The sequence below is a fragment of the Balaenoptera acutorostrata genome, chromosome 12 (assembly GCF_949987535.1).
Source record: "Balaenoptera acutorostrata chromosome 12, mBalAcu1.1, whole genome shotgun sequence".
NCBI lineage: Eukaryota > Metazoa > Chordata > Mammalia > Artiodactyla > Balaenopteridae > Balaenoptera > Balaenoptera acutorostrata.
In genome coordinates this window covers 40,587,424-40,600,636 of record NC_080075.1, presented here as the reverse complement: position 1 = coordinate 40,600,636, position 13,213 = coordinate 40,587,424, and the positions used below count along the sequence as shown (strand labels likewise).

Sequence of the window (13,213 nt, the reverse complement as noted above, 5' to 3'; positions counted from 1 at the left end):
TCTTTTTTCAATTTGCCCATTGCTTGTAGGGTGCTCCTACTTCTCTGACCATTCTCTCCTCAGTCTCTTTCCCACTTTACTCTGCTTCTTCCTCAAATGTTGAGATTCCTCGCCCTCCCTCCCCCCCCCACCCCCCAATTTCATTCTTTATCCTCTTTCTCTACGCCAGAGGTCTGTGAACCACCTAAAACTGAAGGCGAACTTTTGTGTCTTATGATAGGACATATTTCTCCTTGGGAAAGTATCTATGCCTTTCATCATCGTTCTCAAAAGGGTCCTTGGATCTTTTAACAAAGTTAAGTGCCCGTGCCCTCACACTCTCCTTAGGTTATTTCATCCTCTCCTTTGCCTATAACTACCCTTTTTACATACCAACCACTCCCAAGTTCATCTACAATTCCTACCAGAAGAATAAGATCGACAGCGAAGAGGAGAAACAGATTCATAGAAATGTTTAAGAATCAGAACAAGAAGAAATTGCACCGTGTACATTTTGTGCCTAGCTCAGCTTACTGAATCTGGTTCACTGAGGACCAGTTGACTAAATGTTAGGCGGGGGCTGGCCGGGTCATTACTTCACAGTTTGTCAGAGGAAAAACCCCAGGAGGTGAAACCAAGACTGTGTGCGCAAACACCCTAGCTGCTAGTGGCGGAGAGGGCACACCCAGCTCCTAGGGTGGGGACAGGAGAGAAAAGGAGAGAAAACCCCAGTAGCCGCACAGCCCACAGCTGCAGCGAAGCCAGTCGCGGGCTCGGCTCTCAGACTCCAGCCAGAAACCCCGCCCAGCACCCGGCACGCCTTTGACCGACATCCACCTTCAGCAACCACCTTCCAGATCACTATAAACACTCCTTACTCCTCCCACCTATCGCTTCCCTCTCGAAGCCAATCAGAGGAATGGGCGGGATTGCCCTTAGAGGGTTCCAGTTTTTTCTTTTTTTCTTTTTCCTTAAAGAAGGGTATACTGTACACCGCGTTCCGGCTGGGGAAAAAAACACCTCCAGAACTTGCGGGGGAGGGGGGCGTGGAGCCCTGTGATGGGCACCCGGTTCGGCCAATGAGGCGTCCCCGCCCCTTAAAGGCCCTGCTGCCGAGGTGGGCGGGGAAAGCGCGGGGCTCGGCCAATGGCGGCGGGGCGGACGGAGGTTGAGCGGCCGTGGGTAGGGTTAGTGTGAGAGGTGCGGCGGGGGAGGTAATGATGGTGGTGGCGGAGGAGAAAGGCGGGGGAGGGGGTGCTGGGCGCTGAGCGGCGGCTCTGGCAGGGTTTTGTAGGGTGGGGGACGGTCGCGGGGCGACTCCGTCCGGGAGGGGGCGGGCGTGAGGCGCGCCGTCCGCCTGAGGGGCTGCAGACCCCGGCTCCCGGGAGCGCCGCGGCTGGCTCGGCTGTTCCATGTGGCTCCGGCGGGGATGGAGGACTCGGTGGCGGCGGCGGCGGCTGCTGCTGCGGCGGCGACGGAGGAGCGGCGCTGAGGAGGGAACCGGGCCAGACTCAGCCCGACAGCGGGATTAGAGGTGTGAGGAGGGGGCGGGAGTGGACGTGCGGTGGGACCGGGGCTCGGGGACCGGGCTGGGGTCTTCTGGCATCGCCTGGGTGACAGGGACCGCTGGCGAGCCACCGCCTGCCTCAGCTGGGGGTCAGGGGTCTGGGCTCTGTGCGGGAGGAGAGGAGGCTTCGGCGGACTGTTCCCTGAGGATGGGGGAGGGAGGCACCGCACCCCGCACCGTGCACTTGCCTCGCTGGTCATTGCTTCACGCCCTGGCAGGAGTTTCCATTTCCCTCCGGTTGGCAGCAAAGGTGGAGGAGAGCCCAAGTGGCCTGGAGCCGGGACACTGCCCTCTCTCTGCCTTGAGATTTCCCTCCACTCCTTTTCCCCCATCCATTTCCCCCTCCGACTCATCAGCAGCGTTCTTCCCCGCTCCTTAATTTATTCCACGCACATATTCTAGGACTCAAAGCTATTCACTATCGGCTGAAAAACAAAGTTTATTTTAAAATGCTCCACTCCTTCCTCTGACTGGCGGTGGACATTAAACAGCATCCCTAGACTTTCCCGCTCTGCTCGCCCTTCTGTGATGATAGGAGAGGGAGGTAGGGCCCCGACTTTCGCCTCTCGATCGTTGTTGATACTGGTTACCTGATGTGTTGCTCCACGTCTTTGGTGTGAATTGTAATTTCTTCCTTGGTGTCTTGCATCCTTGATGTTACTGGCTTTTGAGGTTGGTGTTTTGTTTCATTGTTTGAAAAACATGCGGAGAACTGGGGTTGTCTGTTGCAGTGTTATCTAACATGGGTGGTTAGTCACTTCTCATGCTTCTCTCCTCATATTTTTTCTCTTTGTTTTGCTTTTCAGTCCTCCAGAATACACATCATATAACCCCCGAGGTGGAATGGTGATGTCTCCATGAGGGAACCTCCTCTCACTCATCCTGTGATGTGTGTCATACTGTTCTTGACTGGGCCATTCATCTAAGATGTGATTTACCCTGTGAAACAGGGAGAAGACTTATGGACCCCAAACATCATTTCAAGTTGTAGTTGAGTTTTTTGAAGTACAGACATACATGCAAAGCTCCTTTGCTTTGGACCCTCTGCTTTGTTAAAGCTGCTGTGTTGCTAACCCAGAACTGCTCCACTGTTTTGACTGATCATCATGGCTTCAGTTTGGAAGAGACTACAGCGTGTGGGAAAACACGCATCCAAGTTCCAGTTCGTGGCCTCCTACCAGGAGCTGATGGTTGAATGTACCAAGAAATGGTAAGAAGTGCCTGGGCGTAGAGTTTGCTGTGCTGTGGCCTAAACTTGCTGTGGCCTAAACTCTGCTGCTTCTGACAGCAGATTTACCTTTCTGTAGTGCACAAGTGCGTAGAAGCTGGGCGGGGTGCAGATTACTCTAACAAGTGCTGTGGTGTGCACTGTTGCTGCTGGTACCGACCCTGTGGGTTTTAATTACTGCACTTCAGTATGGCTCAGAGGTCTGTAACTATGAGAGCACACTAGGTACAGTAGATTTGGTCTTGAGGTCTTTCATCATTAGTCTTAGAATAACTTTGATTTTTATAATTTTAAGGAGGCATAAAGAATGACTATTGAAATATTGTAAACATATATGTATATGTTTTGATGTAACATATATGTCTATGTTTCAATAGAGTTTTAATACGGAAATCTATTCTTGTGGGGTGGTGATCATCTGTTTTAATTTGTTCTTGATCTTTCTTTCTTTTTTTTTGCTTAAAAGAATTTTTCATTATTTGAATAATAGAGTGCCAGTCCATACAACCTTAGAAATTCTTTTGTTATATGCTTAGTCAGGCAACTGTGTTTTATTTTAATTGCCTAATGGGATACATTTCTTGGCCAGACTTAAGGAAGCAATTAGTCGTGCTGGTCTATGATTTGCTTCTTTCCACTTGAGCAAAGTAAATTTAGGGCTTTCTTTTCACTGCCCTGAATGATAAGCAAGAAGAATTCTTATTTAGTCAGAGGAAAAAAGTTAATCTTAAGCAAATGGTACTTTGGGTTTTGATTTATTGCAGTGATTAAGCACTATTACTGCAAAGTAAGTCCATTTCCTTGTCCACATGGACTGTAATCTCATGTCTATGTTAATCTCTCTTTTTAACATCCTTTTTGTTAAATGAAAAAATAGCTTCCTCTACTCTAGAACTCTTAAAGCATATTTGAATATTTATTTGGAAACTAGTTTCCAAATGCTTTTCTCTTGAACTTGTTAGGAATGTTGCTTTATGTGCAATTCAAGAAATGCATGTACTGATTACCTACTTTATAGTAGGCTCTGTGGCTTTAGAGTTGAATATGACATAATCCCCACCCTCAAGGAGTTCACAGTCCAGGGTAATGACAGTCATGTAAATAAATTCTCTGTGATAGGTGCAATAATATAAATATGACGTAGGGATCTTAATCTGTGTCTATCGCTTAACAGTTGGATATCCTTGGGGACAGGTTATTTACTCCTCTGAGATAGTTTTCATATCGACAAAGGTAATAATGGTACCAATTCGTAGGAAGGGTTATTGTGAAGATTAAATGAGTTAATACATGTAAAATACTTGGAACAATGTCAGGCACATAGTAAATGCCCAATAAAATGTCATCATTACTTACAAAGTTGGCAGACAAGGGAATAATCAACTCTTTAAGGGTAGGGTAGGGTGTGGATGGCTTTCTGGGAGCTGAGTTGAGTTTTGAAAGATTCACAGTAATTGGCCAGGAAGCTAAAGGGGAAGAAATGAAGGATATTCTAGACTGAAGCAACAGCCTATGTAAAAGCATGGAGGCATGTGGCATGCTGGAAGTTCAAGCAGTGTACTTGGATAATGATGAGGCTTAAAGTGCAGGATGGGAGGAGTGCAGTGGGCTATGATGTTTTAGAGGCAGGCAGGATTCAAATCATAAAAAGTAAAGTGCTATTATACATGGCTTGGACTTTATTCTGTGGGTGATGGAGAGATAGTAAAAGGTTTTGAGCAGAAGAGACATTAGGTTTATATTTTGGAAAATCACTTGGATGACAGTGTGGAGTAAGGATCATAGTGGAAAAGGTAACTGGAGGCAGGGATGGTATGGTAGCTATTGTAATAGATAAGGTGAGAGAAAAGGCTTAGACTAAGGGAGTGGCAAAGGAAATGGAGAGAATAGAGCAGAGGGACACTTAGGACACAAAATGGATAAAACTTGGTGGTCATTTCAATAGGGGTCTTGGAAGGATGGGAAGGATGGGGATGAGGGAGAGGGACAGGTCTAGGTTGACACCCAAGTTTCTGGCTTGGAGGACTGGGTGTACTACTAACTAAACTAGGGAATACATGAGGAAAATCCTATTACAAGTACTGCTTAACTTGGCAGTATGCTGGGGCATCAACTTTAAGACGGTTAAATTTGAATCTCTTTTCTTAAGGGAAATAGAACGTATCAGGTGATCCTTTATTCACAACATGAGTTTCTTCCTCACAGTTGGCATCATCCCTGGATTTTATTTTTTTCCTTAAGAAGTATGTAAGTTATTGTTAATGTGTCTCAAGGTGAAAGCAAGAATGAAAATTTAACTTGATTATAGGTGAATAAATGGCTTAATTATTTTTAGGGTTGGACATTATGGTACACCTGTTAAATTAGATCTTTATGATAATGTCTGGCCTTAACACAAGAAACATTTGGATATTCTAGAATTTTTAGACATGTAGTTCTAAATATTTTGCATTTTTCCCCTCTCATTTAAAAATACAGTTTAAAGCTAACGAGGTGACAGTGCCCAAAGAATAATATATTTGTTTGATGTCCTGGAATTTTATTTATAGGTGGATCCTTAAAATCTTTTCATTACATACAAACTTGTTGTTATGATTTTTAGTTAGTATTCCTTTTGCCTTACTTTGCATAGGGTCCTTGTGATAAATACAGATTAGGCCCAATTTCTATACTTACATCCTTTTTTTTTTCATTCCTCATGTTGATGCTTGCAAGAATTCTTGAATTATTGGATATGTGTGCTGAATTAGAATCTATTTAAAGGACATAAGAATAAAAACAGACTTGGACACCTTGTAAGAACATATTTTATCAGGTACTTTTACATTTTAGGTATTGTTTTGGTGGTATGGAAAAATAAAAGGAGAGGAAGGAAATTTAGAGATGCCAACTGAATAAAGGGAAAGAGGCATTGAAGATAAATTGTAGGTGTTGAGAGGATAAGAAAATAGATCTAGTATAAATCAGAGAAGAGGGAATAAACTATAAAAAGAAAGAACAGTTACCATTGCATTGGGATTGTGCCTTTGTAGGTAAACTGTGTATATAGGTGCCATTGCCTTTTAGAATCTTGCTACTTCAAGTGTTTTCTGAGAAGCAAGAGAGTTTGCAAAAGCCTGTTAGAACTGCTGTCCCTCAGGCCCTGCCCTAGACTTACTGAATCAGAATCTGCATTTTAATGAGATCCATACTATGCATATTAATGTTTAAGAAGCAGTATTTTAAAATAATGTTTTCAACCTTACCAAGTGCCCATTCATGACTCCAAGGTAAAGTATACTGATTTCTGCATGAATTTGAAACTCAAGGGAATGAAGATGAAACTCAGGGGATTCAAGAAAGGCATAGTGTGTTGATGGAGGAGGTTAATGGGAATCAGGATATGCTTTCCAAGGGAGAACGCATTATTTCTGTGATTAAGGAGAGGAGAAATGTGTCCCATGTTCTCTTGTCATGGCCATAGGTTATGAACCTGGACATGACAGATAACAGGATGAAGGTAAGAGTTTCAGGAGGCCATCTTTTTTTAGATGTAGCCCATGAGCAAACTCACAACATTTTACCTTGATCAAAGGATGGATTCTATACATTAGAGGATTTGGAGTTTCTGCTTTCTCACACTTTTCTTTGTTGCTGTCTTACAGTATTTTGCATTTGCCCAAGGTGGTGTGTTTCCTTAGTTCAACAGGGTCTAATTCATGATTCTTTCTTGGCGTAGTGGCTCTAGAAGTTAGGTCAGGAACAAAACCCAGAAAGACTTTTATTCATCTGAGAGAAGGAAACTATACTGTGAAGTCCTATTCCTCATCACTCCTTGATAACCAGGTAGAGGCTGTAGCAAATTTGGAGATGATTAGTGTTCATATTCCTCTTCTCTTATTGTTGTCCCCAAGTCATTTAATTATTAATCTCACTTACCTGATGTAGCTCTTGGCAAGTGGTGAGACTGGCCGCTGGAGATGAGTTTGAGAGAATGAGACTGTGCTGTCTTTTCTCTCTTCGTTTGTCTCTTATCCTGTTCTTTTTATCACCTGCAGCCCTTGAGATTTCTGAGAGAAGTCTTCACTTGTACGAGCTCTCAATGGCTATTCAGGTGTTCGAGGAAACTACTTGAAAGTTAGCACGTTGTGGTATCATACTTTAGGTGGCAGAGCTCAATTCTGATAGGAGCTCCCTTACATGATGAGAACCATTATGAGCATGTGTATTTTCTGTGTATATCTATGTATCTTCTACATATATGAACATATTTTATCTGTTCTTATATTTCTTCTATATAAGTCTTAGTTATGGCATTCAAAAAGTATTTAAAGTACTGTAAACTTCTCCTCAAAAGGCATAAATATATTGGTTTCTGGTTTTTCTGTCATGTAAGAGTTCCTTTTTCTTATTTTTAAGTATAGTTTTAATTATAATTTATTTATTTTTTTTTTTTTTTTTTTTTTTTTTTTTTTTTTTTTATTGTATAGCTACTTTATTTATTTATTTATTTATTTTTGGCTGTGTTGGGTCTTCGGTTCGTGCGAGGGCTTTCTCTAGTTGCGGCAAGTGGGGGCCACTCTTCATCGCGGTGCGGGGACCGCTCTTCATCGCGGTGCGCGGGCCTTTCACCATCGCGGCCCCTCCCGTTGCGGGGCACAGGCTCCAGACGCGCAGGCTCAGTAGTTGTGGCTCACGGGCCCAGCCGCTCCGCGGCACGTGGGATCCTCCCAGACCAGGGCTCGAACCCGTGTCCCCTGCATTAGCAGGCAGACTCTCAACCACTGCGCCACCAGGGAAGCCCCTAATTTATTTTTAAAATAGGTAATACAATCACATGGTTCAAAATTCTAGAGGTACAAAAAGGTGTTTATATCCCTGAAAGTAACCCCTCATTTTCTCCATTATTCCACAACTCTTTGCAAACCTTGTGACCTCAGGATTTGAAAAATGAAAAACTAGCTCTTCCCAGTGCTTAAGTGTGTGACGCTGGCCTGTTAGATAAAATATGAACTGCTTAATCTGATGTTCCAGGCCCTCTGTAACTGATCCCAAGTTAGTTTTCCAGTTGGATGTTAGAATGCTACATGCACTGTAAGTATTAACTTGAGTTTATGAAGGCCAAATTACATCAATAAGTACTCATCCAGATCCACTTCTTTGGGTGGCTTAAGCAAGCATTTCTCTGTTACTCTAATGGAGTGAGCTAAAGTAACATCCACCTTGATGTAAAAAACCTACTTTTGAAATACATTAAAAAAATAATAATTGAAAACAAGCTGGTGTGTTTTAGGAGTATCTGGAAGGCTGGTGTGTCTGCAACACAGTAGAACAAACTAAAGCGATAACAGGTGAAGTTTGAGAGGTAGGTAGGGGTTAGATCACATATGGTCTTGAGGTCATGGTAAGGCTTTTGGATTTTAAGTGTGATAGGAAGCCGTTGTAGAGGTTTGAGCAGGGAAGTAATATAATTTACATTTTAAAAAGATTATTCTGGATACTTTGTGGAATATGAACTGTCCTGAGTAAAAATGGAAGCTAGGATGCTATTGCAGTAGTCCAAGTAGCAAAGCAGTGTAGTGGTGGAGGTGGTGAGAAATAATTGGATGTATGTAGGTAACACACACACATGCTCCTACTACACTTTATTGAGGTATAACTTACACTTTTACATACAATAAAATGCATCCATTTTAAGTGTATAATGCAATAAGTTTTGACAAATGTATAAACCCATGTAACTAGAAATAAATTTTTTGAAGATATAGTTGACAGGACTTAATGATGGATTAGATATGATGTAAAGTGAGAGATGGATCAATAATGACTGCAGGGTTTTGCCCTGAGCAACCAGGTAAATGTAATACTAATTACAGTGATGGGGAACACCAGGGAGGAAAAGGTTTGGCGTGAAGGAGAAATCAAGAATTGGCTTTGCTTTCTTTAAGAAAAGAAGACATCCAGCTGGAGGTCTTAATTAAGCAGTTAATTTTAAGAGTCTCGAGCTCAGGGGAAAGAAGAGGCTAGAGTCTTGCAGTGTATGGATAGAATTTATAACTATAGGGCTATAGGAAATTTTCTGTGGTGTCATAGAGATTAAGAGGACTGAGGATGAGCCTTGGGACACTTCAACATATAGAGGTGGGGAGGAAGAGGAAGAGCCAGCAAAGGAGACTGAAAACAATCAGTAGTGAGGTAGGAGGAAAATTAAGAGTGTGTGCTTTCCAAGGAACCAAGTGCAAAATGTATCAGGAAAGGAGTGTTTAGCTGTGTCAAATACTTTTGAGAGGTTGAGCAAGATGACCACTAGATTTGGCAAGTTGGAAAGAGTTGGTGACATTGAGGAATGGTTTCAGTGGAATGGTGGGGATGAAAGCATAATTATATTGGGTTAGAGGAAAGGAAGTGGATACAGTCAGTATAGGAAATTATCTTAGAAAATTTTGCTACAAACTGGAGAATTAGGTAGTAGGTGAAGAGGGACAAGAGGTAAGGTGTATCTTTTGCATGCAAGATATTGCAGCACGTTTTAACGCTGATGGAAATGGTTGGTAAAGAAGGAAAAACTGAAGATGCGCTGGGAGAGGAAGTAACTTCAGGAGAAAGGTCCTTGAATGAGAGAAAGGGAACAGGATTCAGCACATAAATGGAAAGCTTGAACTTAAATAGAGGCAGGGACAATTCATTGTTACAAGGAGGGAAGCAGAGTACATGGGTAGGGAAGCATTTAGGTTGGTAGATTTGGTGGGGGAGGATGTGGACATTCTCATCTGTTGGCTTCTGTTTTCTCAGGGAAATAATATTAGAAGTCATCATCCAAGAGGGAGGTGACAGGAAGTTATTGAAGGATTGACAAGAGAGGAAGTATAAAATCGTCAAAACGATTGTTAGGTAGTGCTGAGGACCTTCTTAACATTGTGGTCATAAATATAAAGTGAATGCACCCTGCATGTTTGCATTATTTTAATTCAGCTGTGTTATGTTCAGTGCTTGGGTGCAGGCGTGGAATAGGCAGAGTTGGATTTAACCAGGGATGGGTTATGTCAGGAATGTGTAAGTGAGGAAAAGAAGGGCAAGGAAATTGGGAGTGAATGTATGGGAGTGGTTATAGTGATGAACCATGGAGTATAGGATAGAAAAGGAGGAAAATAAGGACATGAAAGTTAGGATGGTCAGTGGAAGAGTGAAGAGGATAAAGATTTTGAGATCTTAAAGAGATTTAATAGTTGTTCGGATTGGGATACCATAGTGAATGAGCTAGAAAATTGGTAGGTAAGAGTCAGAATGAGATGTTTGATTTTGGAGGATGTGGTTAACAGTTATGACAGGATATAGGTGGTGGTCTCCTTTGCTTATTAGTTAAAAAAAAATAAGCACACATCTTCAATATATTTTTTTCAATATATTTAAATTAATATGCTTTATATGTTAAATGTGGGTATACCTTAATTTCTCTTTTTTTTAAATAAATAAATGTAAGTAGAATTTTCCCCTATATTTAAATGGGTCATCGTTTGTACCTCCGGGGTCTCTCATTTCTCTTTAGACTGTAGATGTTGGGTATGACCATGGTGGTTGGTGGTTGAGATGAAATGGAGGAAAAGATTTTTGGAAGTGAAGAGGGCAATCAGGGAATTTAGAGGCTATGGGACAAGTTATCTATGTGGCTCTTGGAATTGCTGAGAATAATTGGAGGAGAAATGGTTAAGACAGGGAGTCAGATGCTGAAATCTTAATGAATGAGAGGAGAGGTGGGGCAAAAAGTTTTACTTTGCAAAACTTTCTGTTACAAGTTATGTGAATCTTAAACACCTTATTCTTTGAAACAAAATAGCACAGTCTTCTTTTCCACAAGATGAATTGTCAGAGGTAGATGTAATTTTAGTAGAGAATAAATTGAGTTGTTACTTTGTTAGTTATTTTATTTTAGTGTTTCTTGGACTGAATTTTTTTTTAAACTTGAATTGTTATGTAGAGTATTTTATCTGTATTTTAAATGTTTAGTCTATGTGAAGTTCAGTTGTACAAAATTCAGTTGTGATGGGTTAAGGAAAATAGCAGAGCGTCTTTATGCCATAAAGACATAATTGGATATTGCAGTGCTTACATCACAGTTGCCTCGACGCCAGGCTCAGTATGCCTGTAGATCATTGACAACTTTGGCCTGATCCAAGCGGCCTCTTTTGTAAATACAATTTTATTGGAATACAGCCATGTCCATTGGTTTACATATTGTCTATGGCTGCCGTCATACTAAATGGCGTCTTACCCATACTAAATGAGTAGTTGTTCCATAGACTGGATGGCTGCAGTTTGAACTATTTATTATCTGGCCCTTTAAGAAAAAGTTAACCTCTGCTCTAAATCATTGGAGTTACTTACAGCTAGTGTTTGTGGAATCTAGAGTCTAGTACTAATCTAGTACTTAATCTGTTAGTACCTCATCTGTAAAATGGTGATGGTAATAACAGTGCTTCCAGCATAGAGTTGTTTTGATGATTAAATGAGATAATACATGTAAAGTGGTTAGAACAGTGCCTGACATATAGTAAGCACTCAGTAAATATTGCCCATTGTCTTTATCTGATTATTTAAGCATTACATGGTGAAAAGAACTATCTAGAGAAAAGGAGTAGAGTAACTGAGAAGAAGACTGAAAACATAACCTGAACATTTAAGAGTGTTTGAGAAAGATGAACTAGCGCAGAAGGCTGGAGTGACCCAAGAGGTGGAAGTAAACCATGGAGCCTGATAGCAGAAGTGCTGTGCTGAAATGAACTAAGTTTTGACAGTACTTCGGCTTTTGGGGAAAGGAACTACATCTTTTTGCTTCTGGAGCAAAATGGGTTCATATGGTTTTATAACTATTTCTTTTTTAATAATCACTTTAAGTAAGTGATTTTCAACTAAAGAATATGGATAAGGAGGGCTTCCCTGGTGGTGCAGTGGTTGAGAATCCGCCTGCCAATGCAGGGGACACGGGTTCGAGCCCTGGTCTGGGAGGATCCCACATGCCGCGGAGCAACTAGGCCCGTGAGCCACAACTACTGAGCCTGCGCGTCTGGAGCCTGTGCTCCGCAACAAGAGAGGCCGCAATAGTGAGAGGCCCGCGCACCGCAATGAAGAGTGGCCCCCGCTTGCTGCAACTAGAGAAAGCCCTCGCACAGAAACGAAGACCCAACACAGCCATAAATAAATAATAAATAAATTAAAAAAAAAAAAAAAAGAATATGGATAAGGAAACTAACTTAGTTCCTCCAAAGTAGAATTAACTTGCCAGCATTCGTGTGTGTGTGTGTGTGTGTGTGTGTGTGTGTGTGTCCCCTGTGGTGACTATTTATGATGTTTAGGATATATTTCTTTTTTTTTTTAAAGAGATGGCTCTTCTTTGTTATTTATTTATTTATGTATGTATGTATGTATGGCTGTGTTGGGTCTTCGTTTCTGTGCGAGGGCTTTCTCTAGTTGCGGCAAGTGGGGGCTACTCTTCATCACGGTGCGTGGGCCTCTCATTATCGCGGCCTCTCTTGTTGCAGAGCACAGGCTCCAGACGCGCAGGCTCAGTAATTGTGGCTCACGGGCCTACTTGCTCCGCGGCATGTGGGATCTTCCCAGACCAGGGCTCAAACCCGTGTCCCCTGCATTGGCAGGCGGACTCTCAACCACTGCGCCACCAGGGAAGCCCAGGATATATTTCTTTATGACAATTTTCCTTCAAATTTCTTTTCCCTATCATGACTTTTATAATGATCCCATGGAATAAATTATGTCTTTTGGTAGTATATTTTTTAAATGAATTGTAGGGGATTATGCGAAGATGTTCTACTCTTATGACAGTTTAGTTTCATATTAGTTTTGTAATTAGATGTTCAGGGAACTTAAAATTAGGCATTTGTAGAAGTGTGCTATTGATGCATCGATGTGTTTGTTCTAATTTTGTGGAACATGTCAACAGAAGAGTCACTGAAGTAGTTCACTGCATTAACATAAAAATAGTCTAGTGTGCTAAAGGAAAAATTGTACAAGCATTTTTAACTGAGTGTTCAATAGGGATGTTCATATTCTGCATATTTTTTAAAAGGAGTGGAACTGAGTTTGTGAAATTGGGACAGTAAAATTATTGGAGAATGCCATATATGTGTGTCTTATTTTTCACTCTTACAGTGATATTTTTAGGCAGCTTTGCTAATAGACACCTAAAGAATTTCTTTGGTAAGTTTGATCTATTAAAAAATTTCCTGATGTTATTAATCCCAGGGTTGTTATTATTGAAATACTTCTTTTAAAAAAAAGCTGCTTCTAAAAACTGACTTTATTACTGCATTAACAATAAAAAAAAAAGAATGACTTTAATGCAAAGAATTTATCACTTTAAAAGTTGATACTCTGCCTATGTCCAAAAGAGTTTGTCAGCTTGAGAATTTAAAATACCACTATGTTGACTAATTTAGGGATATAAA

The 13,213-nt window shown here is 41.4% G+C and overlaps 1 protein-coding gene across 11 annotated transcripts in view; it reads left to right on the top strand.

Moving 5' to 3' along the window:
- The first annotated feature begins 1,225 nt into the window (after positions 1–1,225).
- EHBP1 (EH domain binding protein 1) overlaps positions 1,226–13,213 on the top strand; it is a 343,070-nt gene continuing 331,082 nt past the window's right edge. For 3 of the 11 annotated variants that reach the window (XM_028168401.2, XM_057558222.1, XM_007189715.2), the window contains exons 1-2: positions 1,227–1,513; positions 2,353–2,756. In XM_028168401.2, coding sequence (XP_028024202.1) covers positions 2,653–2,756 — 104 coding nt within the window. In that variant the 5' untranslated portion in view covers positions 1,227–1,513; positions 2,353–2,652. Of the gene's footprint in view, positions 1,514–2,352; positions 2,757–13,213 lie in introns of all 11 variants that reach the window. The other 8 variants (XM_028168403.2, XM_007189719.2, XM_028168402.2 and 5 more) reach the window with 5 other exon arrangements.